At 41.4% G+C, this 24,393-nt stretch overlaps 1 protein-coding gene across 2 annotated transcripts in view; it reads left to right on the top strand.

Annotated features, from left to right (window-relative positions):
* itprid2 (ITPR interacting domain containing 2) overlaps positions 1–24,393 on the top strand; it is a 38,921-nt gene that overhangs the window by 8,958 nt on the left and 5,570 nt on the right. Inside the window, exons 5-16 of one of the 2 annotated variants that reach the window (XM_041057128.1) lie at positions 552–601; positions 857–910; positions 4,130–4,169; positions 4,449–4,544; positions 7,168–7,315; positions 8,360–8,420; positions 16,258–16,365; positions 17,391–17,748; positions 17,883–18,099; positions 18,990–19,041; positions 20,848–20,930; positions 21,548–23,329. In XM_041057128.1, coding sequence (XP_040913062.1) covers positions 552–601; positions 857–910; positions 4,130–4,169; positions 4,449–4,544; positions 7,168–7,315; positions 8,360–8,420; positions 16,258–16,365; positions 17,391–17,748; positions 17,883–18,099; positions 18,990–19,041; positions 20,848–20,930; positions 21,548–23,329 — 3,049 coding nt within the window. Of the gene's footprint in view, positions 1–551; positions 602–853; positions 911–4,129; positions 4,170–4,448; positions 4,545–7,167; positions 7,316–8,359; positions 8,421–16,257; positions 16,366–17,390; positions 17,749–17,882; positions 18,100–18,989; positions 19,042–20,847; positions 20,931–21,547; positions 23,330–24,393 lie in introns of both variants that reach the window. The other variant, XM_041057127.1, reaches the window with a different exon arrangement.

Genomic DNA, 24,393 nt, shown 5'->3' with positions numbered 1-24,393 from the left:
CTCTCTATCTGTGTTACTTAGCCTTAGCCTGATCAGGTCTTGGCTTTGGATTGTTAGTTTCATATATACAGTTAGTTTGTTGCTGCCGTTGCTTTATATCAACCAGGAATCAGTCTGGGATAAGTTTGCTTTGTAATTGGGTCATTACTCTCAGCTTGACCTGGAGTTATCCTGGGATAGATAGTGTGGCCTGGTTTGTTGTCCTAGCCTGGTTAAACTGTAAGAAAATGGTGGACAAGCATTAGGGGTGAAACATGGCCATCACATATTTTCTATGTAAGCACATACACTGGCTACTGGAAGACACATATCATTGCAAGCTGACACATCCTGGCCGCTGTGTACCGTTGTCACCTTCTGTGTGGCGTACCTGGTGTGTGCTAGAGGTGTCGTATGATGCGATGTGTAGTGTTGCAGCCCGTGTGTTGGCCATGTGTGCTGGGCTGTTCTCATTGTTAAAGTGGTCCGTTGGATCTTTTTGTTTAAATGGTCAGATTATGGCTTATGTTGGAATATAAATCTCTTTATCTGTCTCTATATCTCATGTCCAGGACTCCCCTTGGAGCCTCTCTAGATGATCAGAGTGCTTCTCCCAGCAGAGGTAATCAACATTTTCTGAGTGTGTTGTTTATATATTACATCGTCAGGATCCAGCCTGTTGGGACATTTATGTTTATGACTAAATACTTGCAATCAGTCATCACAGCTTGTTTTTAAAGACTGGTTAACCTCAGGCGTAATGTGCCAGAATTGGTTGAGAAACTTCTCTTACTCTACAGTATATTGCTGTGTATATGTTACTGAAAGGCTTTCACAACTTTGCTGCTTTGTGTGTTCTGTGTATGTGTGAAAGCAGGAGCGCTGAGGAACGGCTGCAGCTTTGAAGATGACCTTTCACTGGGAGCTGAAGGTCAGTATGGAGAATAAGCTCACAATACAAACAAGATTAGAGATTTCTGCTCATTGTGAACAGTTTCTGCCCCTGTTCTGCTAATTCTGTATTTTAACTGATGTTGCCAACTTAAGGAACATTTTGACATTTTGGTAAACTCTCTAGTTCTCCATTTTACTCAAATGAGAAGGTTTATTTTGACCGGGCTGCAGCTCAAACATCATTATTTAAATCATTAGCTGAGAAGTGCCTGATTCAAACCTCCTTGTTAGTCAAATCATTAATTGCAAACCCAACTAATGGAAATAGAGACATATGACTGAAACAAAGAGCAGATCATCATGATGCATGCTCTGTGTCTTTCCCCGTTATATGTCTGCTCGTCCCCTCAGTGCTTTCATCTCCAGTGGTGAAAGCTACTGAAGTCACTTCCTCTACTGCAGTCCAGTGTGTGTCAGTCAGAAGAGTAGCTCTGCAGAGAGCTGGTTTTAGCACTGTCGAATTACTCAAAAAAAGTGTTAAAGTTAAGGTTGACACACCCCTTACATCTATGAGTTTTTCCAAACACCGCCAGTTTGGCTGAGTTTACCTTGAAGATGTTTGGTGAATATAGCTGCTGATGTCTGACAAACACAACAGTGTCAGTAGAATCAACAGAACATCGTGTGATTCACTGCTCCATTTTCATTCCTCAGTCTTGTTCCTTTATGAAGGAAAAGTAAACAGTCACAGAGGTGTGGAAACACAATGTATGCATGACTGACGGGCCTCATAATGTGTGTGTGTGTGCTTTCATCATTCCTCTGATCTGCTGTGAATACAGCCGTAATGGCACTGATAGCAAGAGGGTGTATTTGTTATTGAGTGAACAATAGACTGTAATGACTTTATTTTGACATGTTGCATGGCTCTGTGTGTGTGTGTGTGGTCGGTGGGTCAGCTGGTGGAATCAGGGACTGAATAGATGCTAATGATTTGATGCTAAGAGGTCAGAGGTTGAAACACCTGTGTAAGAACAGGATTTCCTACATTGCAGCATAGTTACAGTGAATGCTGCCAAATTTGATAGAAACATATACAGTAGAAAAGACCACAGCAGTTGCTCCTCTGTTGTCATTCAAATATAGTGCTAAAACAATTAATAATTAATAAAGTGATGATTAATTTACCATGAATTTTATCTTTCAGTAATAGCGTGTTCTCCAACCACAGTGTTTGAGTTAGTTCATTTCTTGATAAACACTGAAAGACCTTATCATGAGAAGTTTGTTCACTCCTGCACAACTTCAGCATTTTCCTGTCACATGCTAACATATTGCAATCAGTGTTACAAAGCTTTGTCGCGATGCACATCAAGTCTCTTTGAGTTGTTCTTCCTTAAACATCAGTTCTCAAGCTATCAGTTATCAATCAAACCCAAAGAAGCTGAGTGAGAGACAACCTGTACCTGTTCTAGTGAGATGCGGATGCACAGGTAGTTCAAACTTCATTCAAACTCCACAAGCTGTGAACACAACATATCATCACCTTATGAAGTAACTTAAACAGCTGCTTATTTACAGTACACATCCAGCAGTTATGGAGCAACATGGGCATTCATTCAGAATCTGTCCATCTGATGAATGAAACAGTTAATTATTCAACTAACTAACTCAGTAGTCAGTGTCTTTTAGCTTAGTTTTTGGTCTCTACCAACTCCAGAGGGAAATGCTGGGCTTTTTAGCGGCTAAATGCTCCACCATGTTCACTGTGTCTGTCTGCTGTTTGCAATGGAATTTATCTGAGCTTTTTTTTTTTACTGGAAATCAGCTGCCTCCTGTGGCTGAAAACTTTACTATTAGGAAAGCGGTGAGCGTGAACCAACGCAGTGAAACTATGGGCCATAAGATCAAAGTAATGAGCTGAAAGCTGCTGAAACATTCAATTTTGAGTGGATTTAGGCTGAACCTGCATCCAGTTGTCTCTGTGTAAGTTTCTATAGATTTGAGCGAAGTATTTGTTGAAAACGTGAGCAGCCTCTTTAGTTGAGTGCTTCTGTCTACTTCCTTTGTCAGCCTAAATCTCACCTCGTGTTGTCATGTCCGTTCTCTTAGCGCCTTAACCACATTGAGAGTGATATTTGACAGACGTGACTTTTGTCCTCTTTGGAGATGTCATGTATGAACAGATCCTAATGGGCTGCAATACTGTGGAGACAGGATGGGAGGGGATTAAAGTGTTAATGTGGGTATAGGATGGAAGTGAATTAGTAAATTAAAGTGGTCAGGGTGGATTGGAGTGGAAGTGAATAAGTGAATTAGTGTAAGGAGGCAAGTCATCGTCATGTTTGGCTTCTTTAATCCAGCTGTCTGTCACAGAAGAAAACACAGTGGATTCAAAGAAGGAAGATGAAATTCAGCTGAAATGAAGTGGAAAAGAGAGAGAGAGAGAGAGAGAGCGAGAGACACTCATACAGATCGTGGCAGGGCGACAGGTTTCGACAGGTTCTTCATAACTGAAAAAGAAAACAACTGTCACACCTGCAGCTGGTGATGACTTTCACTTCTCTGACAGAAACGACAGTTAACCTGCCTCAGCTTTACTTATGAAGTAAGAATGGCACCATTAAAATTTGTCGTAACTTTTGAAATAATGATGCCTAATGATACCTTACTTAAAGCTAACTTGAGGGATGTTGGCTGGGGTTGCCTACGTTGCCAATTTCACCAAAATCTAAACATAGCAAAGCTTAACTCCTTAAGTGGTTGTGGTTGTGCTAACTGTGATCAAAGATTTTTTGTCTTTTTCTTTTTTTTTTTTGTACTTACTACTTCTAACTAATGTGCTTAGTTGTGGTTATGATGCTCCTTGGCCATGGAAGTAATGCTGGGTTTGGATACTACTGTAGGTAGTAAGCTTGGTAGCAGGATATGCTAAATAACTGCAGCTTATGTAAGAGCAGATAAACAGTGTTTTCTTTACTGTTTCCTTGTGTTTTTGGTTTTGGAAAGGCTTAAAAAGAGACCACCCTCTAAACCTTTATTTATTATCGGTGTATTACTCTTAGTATAGCAACATTTACACTGCTTCGGCATGAGAAGAAATCAAAAGCTTGACAGATGGTTGATTCAGTCTGGTTAACAACGAAAGTAATTCTTAGGTGCGGAGTGTAATATGTTAATTTCCTTCAGCCTGATCAACAGTATGCTGTTTGTATTGATATATGACTAATCTAAGTTTCTTTGTTTTTCTCCGCAGCCAACCACCTTCAGTCCAGTAACAGTAAAACTGAATCCTGGTGAGTTAAGTTTTACGTTTTTATTTCTCTATATTCAGTCATGACTTGATTAACCTATTTCTTCAGGTACCCGTTAACCAACCATTGTTCAGGAGCTGAGCATTAGTTTCAAATTTCTGACAAATTTGTGTTTAATAAAGAGTGAACCAGGAGCTTTTGGGTCCCTTAGATTCATTAAACAAAGTACCAGCAGGTTGATAACTCAGTTTTTCCTCTCTCTACTATGTGCATTTGTGTTAATATTTCTTTGTGTGTGTGTGTTTATGTTAATGTGTGTAGTTTTGGTCTTGTGGCGGATCAGAAGAGGAGTCAGTATAAAGAGAGAGGAAGAAGTATGAACTCCACAGGATCTGGGAAGAGCAGCACTGTGTCCAGGTCAGTACACCCTGTCAGTCTTCAGTCAGACTCACGGAGGTTTCTGCAGGAACGCAGTGATCTCAGGTAGAGAGGGGCGGAGACGCAGAGGGCTGTTATTAAACTTCAAACCAATTAAATGACACCACATTTAATTTGTACCCAAGTAAAAAAGCAACCATGTGTTGTTGTTGAGGCACAGGGATTTGGAGCGGTGGTTCCTTACCATGGGGTCCCAAGAAGATACTTCTCTCTGATATTGCAGAGGTTTTTTTCCTGATTTTCTTCACATTTCTTTCCTATAATTTAATAGATAGTTTCAACCACTTTATGTCCCTAAAATCCTTCAAATGAAAATCTGAGCAGGAAAAGAATAATTCTTTACAAACCCTGTTTTTAATATTATTTATGTTAGGCTTTTTCAGCTGTAGCCATTCACTTAGTTTCTATTTCTACTTCTCCACATAGTAGTTTTTCATTGTTAGTGGTGGAGTCTACCAGTGGTGGAGAGATTCACACATGTAATCCACAGCATATCCGCAGGTCTTGAAAAGTCTTAAAAAGCACTGAATTCAATATCCTGAAAGGGAAAGTTTAACTTTTTAATGTTGTTGTGGACTGTTGAGAGATGTTTTACACCTCTAGTGTGATCATGGATTGTATTAAATTTCATCTTTTGGTATTGAAAAGGTCTTAACTTGCATTTGGTGAAGACTACACAAAACCTGAATGCTGTTATTGTTTTATCTCTTTGATATATGCCTTACTGTTTACTTTTCATGCTCCTGTAGCCAAATCAGAGCTGGAAGTTAATGCTAATTCAAACCCAGCAATTCCCACTGCTGATGCTTCACATTATCTGGAAAAATATACTGTGGTTTTCCCTGTGAAGAAGCCCCAGGAAATGCAGTTTGTCACAGAGGTTAGCGAAGGCAAAACCTGTCTCCAAATCGCCATGTTGATTTTGATCATTTTTCATCAGCGGATCGGTTTTAAATATTGCAGCAAGCAATGGAACAAGAAGCCACAGTAATATGTTAGATGAAGAGCTGCAGGCAAACTCCCCAGCAAAATGACCACTGCAGTAAAGTACAAAAATGTCAAACATATGTTTGAGGTAATTTAGTAAAAGTGTCTTCGTTACATAATGTGTGGCAGGGAGCACTGACAAATTTATTTTTAAACTGTAAAATGTGCTGCTCAGTGCAGATCTAAGAAAACAGTTCTCTTAGAAAACAAAACAAAAAGTGTTTCAAGGGATAATTATCAAAAATATTTGTTGATGAGGTGTAATTTTTGAAAAAATTACATCTCCCAATTTGTTGTCGGATTTTTTTTAAAACACTCAAACATCAACATTTTTATAGGCCAAAATGTTTTGTTTTCTCTCAGTGGCTGAAGCTACTTTCTTACTGTATATTTCCTACAACAGTAAAGACTTTTCTCTGAGCTTCTTTGACTGGTTTGAATAATAACAACAGCTCACAGTGTCACTGCTCTATGAGAAATTTGGGGTTTAAAACTTTTCCAGATCTTCTCATTGAAGCAGGTGTGGTCAATGACCTAAGTAATTAAATATCTTAATGTGTAAGGTTGTGTTTGGAAGATCTACTGCTGAACTAACCTTCTGTTCGTGTTTTAAGATGCTGATTTATTGGTGGTGGGTGGGTGGGTGGCGTGGCTGATGGTGCCAGGGTTTGGGCAGTGCTCCAGCAGTTGGACGTAAATGGTGTAATGTGCGAAATGATTCACAATAGGCTGTGGTTGGTGCATCATGGGTAGTCCATCCTCTGTTGCGTGTTGTTGGGTGTGTGAGACTCCTGGGATGTGTTTAGTGTGACAATGTTTATATTCACTGCTGGAGTAGCCACTCATTGCAGTCATGTTATACATGACATGTACCATGCACCATCGAATCCTGTAAAACAAAATAAAAGCATGTTGCCCATTGTTTTGGTAGTGCTGACTGCAAACCCAGGTTTATTACATCGTGCAGTCCCTCCAGGAATCTGTGATCTTGTAATCATACGAACTGATGCAAATCCTTCCGTGCAACTTGTGCGACAAATTGCAATATTTGCTGCCAGCCAGTAAAAAGCCCATTAACAGAACATTCTTCAGTTTCTTTAAACAGTTTTACAAATGACTAGCAGCTTTTAATATTTCTGCAACTTAAGGTAAAATCGTTTTTGAGTGAATGAGCTCCTCATGGGTTGGGCCCCAGTAAACACAAAACAACTTTGCAAGGTCCTGGGGGGACTGAACTTGTGCTGCTGGTCCGGTTTCTACTGGTCTCTACCTCCTCTGGGTGGGGCTATTCAGGAGCTGGGAGGGGGGCAGAGCGTTGCTGCAATCTCCAGAGAGGCTGAGTCATCACACTTACTAACTCCCTCACTAACTAAATAATGAGCAAACTATCTCACTAACAGACTAACCCGTTAACAGCAAGTAGTGTGTGAGAAGTACTAACTGGCTGTCTGTGTTCTCGTAGTGTTTCAGAGGTGTTGGAGCAGTCAGAGGAGCACCCAGAGGAGATCCTTCTTACCCTGCGGTTAGACTTACTAAACTAACCAGCAGTCTAACTCACCAGCTGACTGACTGACTTACTTACTGGGTGACTGACTGTCTGTGTGTGTGTCCACAGTGTGTCAGAGCTGCTGGACCTGTACGAGGAGGATCCTGAGGAAATCCTGTTAAATCTTGGTTTTGGTCGAGAAGAACCCGACCCAGCCTCTAAGGTTCCTTCCAGGTTTTTCAGCAACTCCTCCTCAGCGCGGGGCATCGACATCAAGGTACTGATAATAGGAAACTTTGCATGAAAACAAATGTGGCCTGTTTTTAGTCTGTTGAACGGCTGGTGACCGCTTCACAAATACCAGTATACGTCCAGTGGCCCCCGGTCTGTTCATTTAAAAGTTCCTAACCCTGCCAGCCACCCAGAACACAGCAGTCCTACACAACTGTGCAATCCTGTTCAGTTTCACTATCTAAACTAAATTTAATCAGCGTGACTCTGTGAGGCTGTACTTCGACACAGTGTAACACGTTCCCAGTGACAATGCTAACATGTTAATGTTAGGTATAATGTTGGGTGAAATGTGTACCATGTTCATTGTCTTAGTTTAGCATGCTAACATGCTTACATTTGCTAATTGGCACTAAACACAAAGTATATCTGCAGCTGATGGGAGTATCATTAGTTTTGCAGGTATATGCAGGTAAGGGACACATCACAAATTTGACCTGATAATGGCATTAGGTGGAAAGCCAGAGTATCATCAAAATGTGTTGCAAATTTCATGGCAGTCCATCCAGTAGTTGTTGTCGACGTTTCACGCAAAACCAAAAATGTGTGGCCCCTGATGGCGGTGAGGCAAATTCAGGGGTTCACCAAAGTCATGAGGATTCATCATCTGAGTCCCATGAACATCTGTATAAACTTGTGTACCAGTCCATGTGGTGGATGTCAAGATATTTCAAAGGATAAGTAAAAACTTTGACTTCCAGGTGGCCCTACAGCATAAATCAGTGGATCATCAAAGTTGTTAAGATTCACTGTTTCGGGACCATGAATGCATGTACAAAATTTTATGATGATCCATTCAGTCGTTGTTTAGGTATTTCAGTCTGGACCAGAGTGGTGGACCTCAACTACCACAGCTAAAAACCACCAAACTCCATTTAAAAATCTGTCCATTTAGTTTTGACTTGCTGTGGGGAAACACACCTCATTTTCATTCATAAATGAGTCATTTTACCCACCAGATTAGCTCTGCCTTGTCAGTACCATTAACCTTTGAAACTGTTTTAAAATGACATCACTTCCTCATCTGCAGGTCTACCTGGGAGCCCAGCTGCAGCGCATGGAACTGGAGAACCCCAACTACGCCTTGACTAGTATGTACCTCCATGATGTATACAGCGCTCATGAATCTATTCTAGTGTTTGTCTGTTCTGCTGTCTACATCGTCAACAGTGTGTTTTACTGTAGTCGGTGTCAGGGGGGCGACAACACCTGAACACCTTAGTACTGCAGGTGGAGTGTTAACCATGTCAGTGATGAGAAGCTCAAAGCCTCATGCCCTGAAACTGTTGACAGAGGAAGTGAAGTTCAAAGACTGTGTGTGTGTGTGTGTGTGTTTGTGTCCTGTTCCCAGTATTATTGTGCTAGTCCTTCAGCCCTTTCAGCTGTTCTGCCAATTGCCTGGACAACACAGCCAGCAAGGACAAAGATCTGTTTGTCCCGGACACACACACACAGCACACAACACACACACGCACACACACACACAGACCTGCCCTGCTAACATCCTAGCCTCTTTTTGTTTTCAGACTTGTGTTTGCATGAAGGTACTGGCTCGCTAATTGAACACACACGCACGCACGCACACAGGCTGATTCCCATCTTCTTGACAGTTTAACTGCCTTGGTGCTGTAAAAGAAAAAAAGCTTAACCAAAGATCCTCTGTGTGTGAGAGGATGGATCACTCAGAAGCTGAGAGTACATCAGGTCTACAAAAGTTTGATTTTACACCTCGGTGGCTGGGCTGGGCCCAGTTTGTTTGAGATCAATGAGACAGTTAATGAGTGCTGTTCAGGCAAGTGGTCGTAACATTTTTACTTCAACATGGAATAAATTGGTTTTGAGTAGAATTTGTATCTCTGCTCGTTCAGTTAAGTTTTCTTTGTTTTTCAGTGCCTCAGATTTCTTATTGACCTGATGCAGCCCGTTTTGTTGCATGTTTCATTTCTGGTTGTGTCTTTTAACTTCCACTTGCTATTGCTGTCTTGAGAAAATACATGTGAAAAGTCGGTTCACATAGCTTACTACGCATTTTTCACACATCCACATTTTTGAGGAGGTCCTAAGGCCCGACAACACCACATCACAACCTTACCGGCTTACAGATAGCTCATCTAACTTGCTTTGTGTTGCAGCAGCACCTTGTTGTTTCCCTGAAAAGAGGCGAAAATATTCAAGAGCTCCGATGGTTCACTTATCAGTACGATTATGCAGGTTAATGAGTAATTTACATTATTTGCATTGTCACAAATGAACAAATCCACCCAAATTAAAACATAACTTTACACGCAACCACTGTAGTATCACACCTTTTGAACACCTGTAATCAGGCAATATTTGTTATGGCATCATGTTGTCCTGGACGCATAATCAAAACACGAGTACAAACACTTTATGGCATAATCCCAGCACCGTGTAGGAGAAATGATCTAACCAGCACCACTATGTAAATGTAAGACCTTTTTATATAACCTTTATTTATAAGAGCTGTCTTTTACAAGCGCGTGGTCGATGTTTTTCCAACTCTTGTCAGGTTGCCCTTCACGCTGTATGTTGTATTGTGAAACTGGTCATTTATTTGCTAAAATGCCACAGCAGCATTATCACAAGCAACAGATCTTCACCCACACTAAGCAACACATTCCCGCCCCTGGTGTAGACAGGAAGTTCACACACAAAACAACAGAGTCGTAGAACTTCCTTGTTGCTGAGACGCTAAAGGTCAGTAGTCTGGGAGCAGATTCATTCTTTAATTATTTTGTCCAAATACTTGAAAGGCCACTTAGAAGTCGAATTTGCTGATCAGATGGCGTCACTGGGAGTGACTGTCACTTGTAAACGAACTGATTTCTGATCAGCTTCGCCCTATGTTCGGGATTCGGGTTTCTTTTCAGCCTTTTGGTCAAAGGCCACCAGTGGACCTTTATGATAGATTGCTAAGACAAACAACCTGATGCAGTACATTATGGACACTGAGAGTGGATGTGACTGCTTATTGTTTCCAACTGCTTATCTCAGGATCACAACCTAATTTTCTTGTTATCTGCAGATAACGACTAAATGAGTCACAAGGTGTTCTGAGTCAGGAGCAGAGAGGAACCATATTCTGGTGGGCAAAAAAACCCAAAAGACTAGTGAACACATAAAAAGGCCTGCTGAGAGAAAGGGAAGAAAAGATAAAGAGGAGTTTGTCCACTGTCAGAATGCTCTTCTCTGTATCACTGACCCACTAACATCCATGACATAAACACACTATGTGGAAAAAATATCCATCATTGGCATCCCTCCATGGTAGTATCAGAAAAGACACTGGCAGGCAGCAGTGCAGGATTCTACCCAGTGAGGACGAGACCGCCTGGAAAGTAGGGTCTTGGCCAGCTTCCAAATGGTCTCTAGTGTGGTTAGTTTGTGGTGTGAAAGCGAAACAGACCAACCACAGGACCGTTCTAGAGCAGATAGAGTGTGTCACTGAAATGTTAAACTACCAGTAAAACCATCTGCTGACTGTTAGAACTGTGATCTTCTGATCTGTACACATGATGTATAGTTTATGTTTATGCTTTTGATCTTTCAATGTTAGTGAAGCCGAGTGATTTTTTTTTTTCTGATCACAAAAAAGTGAAAAGGAGTTAAAGAAGAGGTGTCTTGTGCTTGTGTTCTGCGGTGGCCTCAACCAAAAGAAGAGAAATGTGACTCCAAGTCATTCCAAAGTTGCGTGTTCTTGGTCAGCCAGTGTGGCAAATGGTAGCCAAAGGGTACATTCAGATGGAGGTGGTTGGAGTGTAACTGTGCTTCTGGAGCCAGGAAAAAAACAAAATATGGAGGATTTGGTTGAGTAACGAGTTATATAACCCATTACTTTTGCTACGGAATAATTAGTGAAGTATAAGTAATTTTCATAATCCATGAGCTCTTTGTGACACCAGAGAACATTAATATACTCATATGAAGTATTAAACTTACTGTCAGTGGTGTGTTCATGTAGCAATGGATTCAGATGAGCCAAGAGGAGTAAACATGAAGTTATTCAGACTGACAGATAACTCACTGATTGGACAGTTTTGGTCTCGTCATCCTGCTTCATCTGTGAATCACCAGGACCCACCCTCCTTATTGATCAGGAGAAATTATCGCACCCACGCGCTGAAGTACATTCATCAGATTGCTTTTGCAGACAGCTTATTATAAGTGCACTTCCTGGACTGTAATCAGCAGATGAATTTAATGGCACTTTACTCTTGCCTCCGCCTTTCCATGTGGTCTTGGTCTGGTTGTTTAGTCCACACCAGAGTTTCACTGATTTCATTCACCCAAACCAAAAAAGAAGAGTAGTAAACATCTTGGAGCATATTGGAGATGTTACCACAATTCTCCTGTGGATTTAGTCTGTCTCAGTGTCTTCTGTCTCTTCATGTGATCGCAGACTGACTCCATGATGTTGAGATTGTGGCTCTGATGGGACCCTTGTTGTCTTCTTGGCTGTGGGTTTGGGCTTGTTGTCATTCTGCAGAATGAATTTGGGACCAGTCAGACACCTCCCTATGAAGCTGAACATCTAAAGCTCCTGAAACCTTTACACCATAGTGTATATGTTACTAAAGGTCCCAGTGTGCTGAAAAACAAACTAGGTTACATGGTGTGGAATCCGACTACACCTGAAGGCAAAAGTGTTTATAGCTCTGCAGAACAGCCACGCTTGAAGGCGGGATAAAAAGCCGTCTTTCATAGAGACGTGATAATCACAGAAGTGAGGATAATGGGGCATATTTTTGGACAGTCTCTCCTTGAGGACGTTCACAGTGTTGCGCTTGTTTGAAAGTGAGGGAACCGTGTGGAGGAATTTCAAATCCTGGTTACTTTCTCATGTGTGCACACCTGACCAAATGGAAAGAAACGTAAAATGAGGGACGCAGCCCTGAGATGGGGTGGCCATCTCAGACACTGAAAACGGGGGAGGAGGCTTAAGACACTGTTACTGATACCTCAAGTGTAATATACTATGTAACTCCTCAGTCTTGAGCAGTGGAACCTGATATTGTAAATATCTGGTTTAAAACTAACTTTATGTAAAGCTGAATTAACTCTGATCAGAACTGGATCTGGTTTTTTTTTTGTTTTTTTTTGTAAGAGAACTGCTCCTTTAACAATCTCTGGTCTGTCTGTGGTTCCTGGAAGTTTTCTTATTTTCCAGAACATTCTCATACTGTCCCATCGTTTCCCTGGATCCCAGACACGTGTGTGTGTGTGTTGTTGTTTGTTATGTAAGCCCTGTTCTCACCATCAGAAAGAATCTCTTGGGATGAAGAGTAGAAAAAAGAGGGAGTACGTGTCGTTTTCTCTTATTCCTCACTTCCTGTTTTAGGATCCTAAGAATGAGCATTAGAGCAGAGTCAGCAGTCAGCAGGAAACACACTCACACAGTATTACTATGGTCACGCACGGCTGCTGTAATAAGAGGTTCATGTTCTGTAGTCGTATGCAGATTTGACAGAACTGACTGTACGACTGTTTGACTGACTGGTTTCTAGTTTGTGTAGCTTCTTTCAGAGTCTTTTAGGCTTTTTTAAAGGTACAGTGATATTTTTTGCCATGTGTTGGCTGCAGTATAGGATGAAAGCATAGCATTTACATATTATCGGCTTGCAATGTTGTTATGGTTAATGTTTTAGCAAACAGTTGCCATTTCAACAGACACAACTTAACATTATCATCACATTAGGCCTGTGTTCATCTGGTGGTTTTAGCTTCAGTTTTATCACTGCCTTCGCCAGCTAGTTGCTAACTTGGTCTGTCTTCTGTTTATGGGTTTATCAAGAGCTTTCACTGAAAACAGCCATCTGCTGCTGGAAATGAAGGTAAATACAGCCCTGAGACTGAACCATGCAGTAAATGTGCAATAAAACCAAAACAAGGCGCTAAAAAAGGCTCAAAATCCCTGTAGAGCTGCCATGAATTCAATCAGTTAGTTATGCTTTTTTCTTTTTTGAGTCTTTTTCAGTCTGTATTTGTTTACAGATTTGCAAACTGTAAACAAACCTTGCTCCTTGTTCCTATTTGCTATAGTCCCATGGATTTATGTACGACTTTAACTGGAGTAATTTGATACTGAAGAAAACTTACAAATGTGATCATTCAAAGAGAAGTTATGGATGTTAATTTGTGATGGACAATGGTTCATGTATGTGAAAGTGTAAATGTATGTATCATATCTGTGTGTTCAGATTTGACTGAGTTGTGACTCTTGTAGTGTGTAGCTTAGTTGTATGTAACTTTGATGTTTTGGGCAAAAGGCCTTTTTAAATGTCTTTCTAAAGTTAGCTTGCATCAGGTTTTCAGTACAACTCTGCTGCACAGTGAATATGTGCTGATTTTTGGCCGCTCTGGTAGCTTAGTGTTTTAAAATGCATAGTGTGTAAACAGTTACTTCCAGCTGGGGATCTTTGTTGCGCCTGAATCCCCCTTTCAGCCCATGTTTTCTGTCTAAAATACTAAATGAATTACCTTTAAAACGGTGCCAATTTTAGTTACCGTACTATGGCAAATATAAGCTCACTCTAACAGTGATTGTAGCAGCTTTTTTCTATCCAGTCCATTTCTTCAATTTGAGTCTTTCGTCACATTTTTACATGACAACAGTGATGTAACCAAATTTATCAGCCAGCAGATCTGTTTTTAGTTAGCGAACAGGACGGGGTCAGAGGTGAGACAGTAAGAAAGAGCAAGACTGTGTTGTATTTCAGATGATAACATCAGAGCGAGGTGTGAAGTGTTTTATAGAGCGACGGACAGAAGACAGACGTCTGTGTTTCATAACAGACTGACAAGTATTTAGACAGCGAGCGATGGAGGGAAAGAGGGGAGGAAGGAAGGAAAGTATGCAAGTCATCATCCTGTTAAAGACGAGACTGACAGCTCAGCTTACACAACCATAGAAGAAGAAGGAAGAAGGAGGGAGGAGTGGCTCTGACGTCTGTGTTCAGTCCCAACATGAAGCTTTTTGTTTTTTCAGGCTTTTGAATCAGACAGTTAATGAATCCCGAACTCGAATGATTTACCTTTTTCTGTCTGTTTATGAAATCACTTTGTTCATTACACCTTATATAATAACCACTCAAAAGTTTACTGACAGGGTCGAGTGAGTGTAATTTTTGCAACTAAAATTTTATATTTCACACACAAAATGTTTTCAATTTGTGAAAAAAAAAGTAGAAAGGGTAGTTACATAGACATAATGATACGTACATACATACAAACATAATTTCCGTGTAGCTGTCATTGCTTGAAGTTTAGCTCGCAATACTTTCTTTCTAATTGTGCCCTCTCCTTCAACGGTGGTTGAAGGAGAGTGGAAACACTCATTAATTATCATTTTTTTGAATCTCAGGTTAAAATGTGCACTTCCTTGGGATGTAAATATGGGTTTTTGTCTTATTTTAGTAGTAAAACACCTTTTCTAGAAGCTTTCTGAAATTTGAAAAACTGAACTTGAACTGGAGTTTTATTGTGGCTTGAAATGAAATAAGACTTCTTTGTCTTCATAAGGCTGAAGATGAGACTGAATGACCCCGTATGATGGATGTTTTTTTGCGGTGTGCTTTAATAACAAGCTCAGAAACACCAGGAAACATCCAAGCAGCAGAGATAAGTGAACTGGCTCAGAGAGGGAAGAGCGCTAGCTGGCAGCTGGATGTTGACATGTTCAGACTTTTAACTAATCTGCCTCCTGATCTACTCACTGTCAGTTATTACACTTAAAGGAACAGTCTCAACATTTTCCTGTTTCAGATCCTCTGTTTTTAATTTTAGTGCTCAGTGCTGCACAGTGCCTACTGTAAGCACCCCTTACACAAGGAGTTTCATTGGCTTCCAACAGGACGGAGGTTTTGCCTCACTGGAGGTGGCACAAACAGAGTGTCTCTTGGTTTCTGGCTTCTTCTTCTTCTTCTTGCAGTTTTTTAAAAATGTTTTTGGTGATAGGTGACAGTGGCGCTTTAAACCAGGTACTTTTTGTAAGTCCTTTGTTGTTTTTATTCAGTGTTGATCTTTCAGGTTCCTTTCATATCCATGTGTTGCTAAAATATTTGTCCAAGTCTCTGTCTGACGATATGATATCACTTTTAAGAGTACTTACAAATTTTTTTTCTGTCAAATTGTGCACTAAATATGTGATGAACTGTGAGTGAATGTGCTACGGAGTAGAGACATATTATCCATCTTCAGCACCCTTATGTTCTCATGAAAATGGTGCAAAACAAAAGAAACAAGCGTTGATCATAGAGCTGACAGTGTTTATTTAACTTTATTGAAAAATGGTGCTCGCAGTGTTGTGTTATCCAGTACGTAATGCTTGCCTGGTTCCAGACTTTCTGAATCACTACCCAAATGACAGATTTGTTAAATCTGTTTCTTTTTTTCTTTGCTCATTGACAGCTGTTTCCACTGGTTGCTAATCAGAGCTTTGTAGGCGTGATTGAGAATGGAGACCTCATCTTCTTACAAAACTCTGATTAGCCACCTAGCTACATTCATGGCCTATTAGACATTTGCTGTTGGGCCCCTACTGTGTATGTGAACCTTCCATCACCTCCGTACTCCCATTAGGTCCAGTGCAACCACTACCCCTGTGCTAGAATAATACATAATTTGTGTAGGTTTGTAGTAATTTGATGAAACATAACTTTATTAAGGATATGCATCATGTGAGCACAATGTAATCTGAAATACTAGACCTCTTCAAACTCGATTTTGAAGTGGATTCCTTCATAAAATATGGCTACAAAATCAGTTATTATTCTTGCTTTTAGCTGACTGACAGTAATAACAACTCTTACTTTTTTGGTTTACATATGGTCTTTTATGTCTTTGCTTTTCATCTGCTTTGTCTTTGCGAAGCACTTTTTGACTGTTGTTTTGTTTTCGTCTCTCTCTCAGGTCGTTTCCGTCAGATCGAGGTCTTGACCACAGTAGCTAACGAGTTCTTCCAGCTTTACAGTCAGGTCTCTGGGCAACCTGTCCAACGCATCAGCTCCAGGGACCAAGGTAACCGGGGCAGCTGCTGTAAATTCTCATATTGTGAATTTATTATTTATTTACCTCTGTGGCAGAGAAACTTTTACTTGGGACTTTTATTCCAAAATTCTGCTGCTTCCCAGTAAATGCAGTTAAACACAAAGGTTCCTCTGTGCTTACCTATTGTCCTGATAAATTCATTACAATGTCCATCTCCATAGCACTAATTCCTTTAGTCACTTTATCTTTTTTTTCTGAAATACCATTTTCATTCCATCCTTCTCACTTTTACCGGTGTTCCTGATTGACTTAGAGCTACAACAAATGCAAGTCAACACTTTTTTTCTTATTAATTTTTTTTACATTAGTTTACATTCCAGCCTGCTGTTGGTAGGCTATTTGTGTGTAAAATGTCCAGATATCTTGAATTTTATTGTTAGCAGCTCAACATTTATTGGGGGAAAAAAAGAAATGTGAAAAAACTGCAGTTTAGAGGTGGATTAGACAGGTATTTGTGGATGACATGACTCTGTACTGATGAAATTGGTGTTGTGGAAAAGCTGTGTTAAAATCTTTCAGTAACGATATGTCCATCTCAAATTGAATTTTCTGATTTCATGGGGGGGCTGGGGCACATGCGGTGCCTGACACTGAGTCTTTACAGTTGTGAAACACTGGAGAATGTTAGATACGTTAACTACAGAAAATGCAGTTGCAACAATTTTATTTTATCTCACTCAAAATCATGAGTTCTTTATCTCATTATCTTGGGCTAACAATGTTGTTTCCTTGTGATGCCGGGTTAATTCCCTTGAGTAATTTTATCTCCTCCTTATTTGTCAACAAAAATATTTAGTGATTTTTTTAAAATTCAAATTTTGTTTTAGACCACTCTTTCTTCACCAGTGATATTATAAAGAAATTTAGTGACAGTTTTGATTTCATCAAATCTTTTTCATCTCATTAATAAAGATATTTTTTCAGTTTATTGTAACAAAATAATGTCATTACATTTGAATGAGAGTTCTAATCTATTCGACTTGCGTCTCTCTCAGGAGGAGAAGGTGGAGAAGGAGGAGGTGATGAGGCAACTCCTGCTCTGAAGAGGAGCAGCTCTGCTCTGAACGTTGCCAAACTCCTCAAGAAAACCATAAGCAAACACAACCTGCTGGCAACCACCCCCGACTCACCTGACCAACACGGACAGCTGAATGGACACTCCCCTTCTGATCACACACACACCAACGGTCACGCACACACTGGTCCGGAGCAGGACGTCTGCAGTACCGACTCCGACCACCAGGCGGAGACAGTCAGCCAGAAACACATCCGCAGGAAAGACAACTGTTCCCTGGCAACGGTCACTGAGGAAACCAATGGGGATGGCGAGATAGATCAGATGACAGACAACAGGTATTGGTGGACAGACTGGTAGCTGTGGTTAACACTAGGTAGCTAATATTTTAACTATTTTGCGTTGGTGGTACAATACAGACGTACTGCTAGTCTGTATTGTTGCTGTTGACTAACATCTGACCTACCATCAGTCCTGAACAGAGCGGCACTGGACCAGCAACCAATGGAGAGCATCAACCAGAGTCAGCTGACCCTCAGTCAACCAATCAAAGTGCAGAAGAGGGAGCTAAGGTGGTCAAAGAGGAGAAGAACCTGACTTCAACCCCAGAGAAAGCTCCTGTCACCCTGGCCCCACCTCAGCTGGCCCAGCTTCGCACTGAAAACGCAGACTCTTTCGACATGGAGGAGGTACGGCGTTCTCTGGTGGCTCTCTTTGGTTCTTTATACTTGTGTTTGGTAATGTCAGGGTTCTTCAACCCAGTCTCCTCCCCACACAGAGATGTAGTGTTCCCCATGCTTCTGAGGTTTCGTCCTCTCTTAAACTGTGTATATCACCTTCCATGCAGAGGATTTGTGATGTTCTCCTTCATTCATAAAACCATCTCACAGTCCCACAGGAACGAGTGGTGGTTTAACCTTAGGTGTTCTAAAGCAGGTGTGAAGTTGTTGAAGGAGCATTCAGGTGTGATTTTAGGTAAAAACTAAGGTTGCGCAACTTTTAACTGAAAATCAAGGTGAAAACCAGTTCGACCATTCTGCCAAACACACCAGTTACTGGAAATAACCTGAAAGACAAGAACGCCAGTCGTCACTCATTTTGTCCTTTCATGACAAATTTCTCAAACAGTTGGAGTTATAGGACACAATCAGAAATCAGAGCAGATAAACCAATTAAATCAATAGAACATCAAACAGTCAATCACATGATTAGATTGATCGATACCAGTCTTGATCATGTTAGATAATGTTCTGGGCCCTTGAACACTCTTCTGAGTTAATTAATGCTCCCCTGCTTGGTCTGCAAAAATACTCCAGCAAATAAAGCAAGTTTGAGATCCTCCTCTTGTCACATTTGAATTTACCTTCAGGGCGACTTTACCTTTTGAAGAGTCTGATGAATGTCTGAGCTGCTGTAGGTGAACAGGCCTGTTGACAAGCATGTATTTGCATAAATCCACCCTGTTGTTTGTAGACTGACCAGTTAGTGAAAGATATCAGGTTTTTCTGAGTGTAAGTGCTGATGCTCAGCAGCTCTTTGTGTCTTTCTTTTAAAATTCAGTCTGTTGTTTGTCTTTCAGATCCAGAGCAACGATGATGAGGGTCTCCCATCCAGAATTTCCAGAGCCTCTGGTGAGTTTACATTTACCTCTGACTTCAGCTTCTAACTTCAGTGTCTACTTTAGAGTTTAATGACTTAACTGTGCATCTTGGTGCACTAAAATCAGCTGTAAATCAGTGGAACAGTGAGAAAGCACTGGCAGGAACATGTGCATGAGACAAACATAAACAGGGACCCAAGGCTGGATTGCCAACCAGGAATAGTGGGAACCTGCCCAAGGTCTCCAGACCCCTAGAAGCACCAAATCCCCTAAACTTTCTCCATATCAGTTGGTTCTGTATCATTTAATTAATCACACATTTATTAGAAATAGGGAAAACTGGCAAACATTTACATATAAGAAGCTGGTACCAGTGAATTTTTGGCATTTTTGCTCAAAAAAATAAATATTTGTCAAAATTGTTGTTATTTACTGTCAATGGACTAATCAATCAATCAGCTACTTGTTTCAGCTTTATATCAATAGTTGGTTTGTTGTTGCCTGGGGAAATAGTGAAATTGCCTTGTCTAGTGGGGGTCAAGACCTTGGTAGATTCTATTAAAAGTATATTAGATAAACTCTTATGTAACGCAGTCCTGTGACTGACTGACAGGAAAAACAATCAACATTAAACAATGTCTGTATTATCAAGGGTGTTGATGCTGTAGCAAAATCAGACTTAAGTGTACATGTTCAGACAAAAGAAGACACGTTCACACGTCTGTTGGCATACACAGTCGGCACAGACGGGCTGTAGAAGTCAGGCTTGATCCACTAAGTCAGGTTATATTTTAGGAATTTCAGCTCCACAAAGCAGACATGACATGAGATTTTCTCCACCACTAGAGCTAAATTAAGTACATAAATCACTGAAAGACCAAAGTAGCATTATGTAATAATTTTATTAACTTAAGTCTGCGGTTATATCAGGGTTAGACTAGCCTGCTTCAAATACACAGCTCCTTCTACTGCCCTTTGTTCAAACTGTAATTATGTGTTTCATTGGCTTAGCCCAGTAATATCATACCCAGTTTATTTTTTGCTACGGGAAGAAAAATCAACTCTGCATATTTTGAAATGGTTTTTGACTTGGTGAATAATAACTTTGCCTGTATAGCACCTTTCATCCACAAAACTGGAAAATAAGTGGCAAAAATACAAACAAGACCCAAAAGATAGGATAACCTCAAATTAAAAACGAACTAACAAATTTGTATCCTATTGCATCTTTCCATTAACTATGCGTAGTATGCGTTCACTTTCACGTTACCTTGTGTTCTTTGTGAATATGTGTGTATTTAGACAGAAGCCTTCTGGTCTGGACTGTCTGATTAAAAAACACTGGAGGAGTATCTCTGTAACATGAAATTTCCTTAAAATGTGATTGTGAAAATGGTATTGTAATTACATTATGAATATTAAATTGCAGTAGTCATTCAACCACATCTGTACTGTACCTTTTAAACAGAACCCTAATTGTATTATGGCGAAAGGCATGAATTAATTTAAGGGCTTGAATTTAATCCTTAACAGGCCAAATCAGGGTCCAAAAAACCTTAAAATGATTTTCCAAGAATCTATTGTTGTACTGGTAATTCTTATAAATATGAAAGAATGTCTTTTAAGACTTGAAATGTATGTAAGATCCAATAGAAAAAATTGTACCCAGTAAACATATTTCCTGTGTCCCCGTTTACTCTCAGTGAGGACAGACTGTCCTTTCTCTTTATAAATGAGTCTAGTCTAATAAGTCTATTCTGCCACCTGCTGGACAGACAGGATACTGCAGGAATAATCATAATATCTTTTAATATCTTTTATTGTGTCTCTCTCTCAGATCTGTTGAGGACAGTCAGTCAGCAGTCAGACAGCAGTGGTTTTGCCGAGGAGCCCTCAGCCGACTCCAACAGCTACCTCAAGGTGAATATGTGTGTTTTATTCAAAGTCTTTAGGTCACCACCTTTGACCTTTTTATATTTGTTGAACTGACTCATATAATTCCAGTCAGAGCCATATCACACCAGGAGGAGAAACATCTCTGTTGATTAGTCACGTGTGAACTGGAGGAAAAGTATTTCATGGTGTGTAATAAAAGGTTGTATCACAGTCTGGTACATTTATCCTTCAGAAAAAAATACTCAGAACCACTTTAGCTGCTGTAGATTCTAATATGTCTGTAGACAGACAGGTTCAGCTCGTGAAATCCTTCAGATACAGATCTTATTTAGCGATAAGGGATCAAGCACACAACTACATCAGTAAAACATTGATGCCTTAATATTAACATTTAATTACATCATAATATATTAGTCACAGGGTCGTTTTTTCTACAAAATGAATACTTGTATTTTTAATACCGTACATAAAATAAATACATTTTGCAATGTTAATGTAATTTGTCCTAAGTGGGTGTTTGAATGCAAGGCTTCTGTTTATAATGGAGCATTTTCACATTGTTGTGTTGGTACTTTTACTTAGCATAAGGATCTGAGTACTTCTTCCATCATTAGTAATTCATTGTCATTAATTTTAATTAGGTGCAGGAAAGTAGTGACAGTTGTGACAGCGAGACCACTGTGACATCGCACCCGTCACAAGATGTGGCCACGCCCCTCGCACTGGACCACCCAGAGTTTGATTTGCCGGACGGCAAAGCGGAAGAGGCGGGGCCTGATGGTGCTGGTGAAGCTGATGGGAGGAGTAGTTCCAGGGAAGACGACGAGCACAGTGGGAGTTCAGAGCAGGTTTCACAGTATACAGCTCACCAGCTTCCCAGGAACAGGCTAGTGGGAGCACAGCAGGATGAACCACAGGGCAAGGAGCCAGCTCAAAATGGGGCCTGGACTGATCCTGAACCAGAACCGGGGATTACCCATAATGTTTCTGCTGCAGAACAGGAACCACAACACACTCAGGACCAGACTGAGACTGTCGCAGGCACACAGCCACCCACAGAAGGAGTGAAAGCTGAGGATGAGACCCAAGAAGAGCACGCATCCTTAAGTGGTTCTGGTACACCTTGTGCTCCAGCTCCATCCTCTCTGGTCCTCAGTGCCCTGAACCGAGCCAGACAGAACCAGCGGAGCAGGGCTGGGCTGCGGGTGGACCCCCAGCACAGTGAGACGCCCCAAACCACAGGGAGAGGACGAGGAAGACGAAGTGTCCCCCTACAGAGGTCCTCCTCCCTGCCCTCCTCGCTCCTCTCGCCCTCCAGAGTTGTGTCCTCTGTCAGGATTGAGTTTGGCCGAGGCCAGGCATCCTGCACCCAGCCCAGGTACTCCTTCAAATATACACAGGAGGCCGGAGAGGACAAGGGAGAAGAGGAGGAGGAGGAGGAGGGACAAACCAACTGTCTGTCTACTCTGATCATAAACCCTGCCCCTTCGTCTCGGTCTAACAACCAATCACCAAGGCTTCCCACAGATGCTCCCATCCCACCGAAACCCATCCCACGCTACCTGATGAGGTCATCCTACTCCCTGCAGAGCTCGAGCCCTCCTCCTGATTGGTCACCGGGAGGCCATGGCCACTCCTGGAGCACCCAGAGTGTTCCTGATCTCTCCTCCAATCAGCAGCCGCCTGGCCACTTCCAACAAAACCTGAGCGCCAGCCAAAACCAGCAAAGTTGGAATCCAGGGCAGATGGTGTTCTCTTATACTAACCCTAATCCTACAGCTCAGTCTTTAAACCTCAGCCCCAATCCTAGCCCCAGCCTCAACCCCAGCCCATACCCCTTCGCTTTGAACCCTCCCCCACAGTACCCCTCCCCTCTCCATCCATATGCCAGTCTTCCCAACCTCCATCACCACCACAACCACTCCTTGAACCACCACTCCAGTCTGGCCAGTCTTCACCACCCTGCAACTTCCACAATCCCCCAGCATGGCAGCCTCTCCAACTTGCATCAGCCCCCAACTTCCACAGCTCCTCACCACATCAGTCTGAGTAACCTGCATCCCAGAACTCCCATAATGCACCACCAGGGCTACAACCATCCATACAGTCACCAGTCACCTTACCATGCCGCTCCTCACAGTTCACAAATTGCCTCACCCTACCTTAGTTACCATGGCTGCAACACAAACCTTGCATTCCCCCATCCTGCCCCCCAATGTCCGCCGTTGCCCTCAGAGCATGGCCCCCACCTGGGTCTTGCTCCTCCTGCTCCAGGCTTCTTCAGCCAAGGTCATATCCACCACCCAGAACTTGCTCCTCCTGCTGCACCAGGTCCAGGACCCAGCCAGGGCCCATCCAGCACAGAGATGCAGCTCAGGAGAGTTCTGCATGATATCAGAGGAACGGTTCAGAGTCTGAACCAGGTTAGTCCTCTTCATTCTCGGTTTCTCAGCTCTTGTCACAAAGTTATAATACCACAGTGTATTACAGCTTTGGTTTTATTTGCGTAGCTCTTGCCATGTTGCTGTAAAAACAAACACCAGCAGTCAGGCAGTCGTACAGGTTGTAAACAAGCCAATAGTTCTTGCCACGCTAGCTACCGCTGTATTTGAAGGTAAAACTGAAAGTGAAAGCAACTTGTCGCTAATAATCCCTCCTGTTGTTCTCCAAACAAAATTCAACAGCCCTGGTTCCAGTCTTTATGCTAAGCTAAATTAGCTGACTTCATATGTAACGTAAAGACATGAGAATGGTATCAAACCTAAAGTTGTGGTGGGTTTGTCTTTTCCTTCCAATCAATCTGACTAACCAGAGGGTTTGTTTAAAATCTGCGTGGCCATCTGACTTCTTGAACTTGTTGCCCCATTATGTCTATTTTTAGTGCTGTTGCTGTGTTTCCAAGATCCAAGCAATTAATTTGGCCAGTACAAAGTTTTCAAAACTGATGGGAGCGATGGTCAGTGGTGCAAAAACAAAACCCACATTTTGTTTTTCTAAGGTCGACACGCACCAGAGGCGCAGATCAAAACCCCCACTTTAGTCTATTCTCATGAGAGCCAGTTTGTTTAGTTTGGGTGTTTTTTTTTTTCTGCACATATTCTGGAGTAGTAGCTTCTGTAGTTGTAGTGTTTTAGATCTCTGATGTTTTAGGTCTGGGTGGAAAATTGTGTGATTGATCAGCTGTTTCTTGCTGCTGTTGACCCTTAAAACTCCTCTTCATCTCCAGGGATAATGGCATCACTACACGTAGTTTAGTCAACTGTATATTTTAAGTGAAATGGTTTGGAACAGGTTTGCTCCAACCAGGGGCGGAAGGAGAGTAAAAATTCACCCCGCTCTTTTGACAATGTAGCTATGGTGATTTGTAGTACTGTACATGATACAGAAACACCTTCACATGAATCATTTTTATTTTGTAATGATATAGTTTAATTGTTATGAAAACATACGTTTTTTGATTTTTATTGCTGTAGTTTGTGAAGAAAAA

This window comes from Toxotes jaculatrix, chromosome 15, assembly GCF_017976425.1.
Source record: "Toxotes jaculatrix isolate fToxJac2 chromosome 15, fToxJac2.pri, whole genome shotgun sequence".
NCBI lineage: Eukaryota > Metazoa > Chordata > Actinopteri > Toxotidae > Toxotes > Toxotes jaculatrix.
The sequence above is the reverse complement of the archived record's forward strand: the minus strand, read 5'-3'. Positions and strand labels throughout refer to the sequence as shown.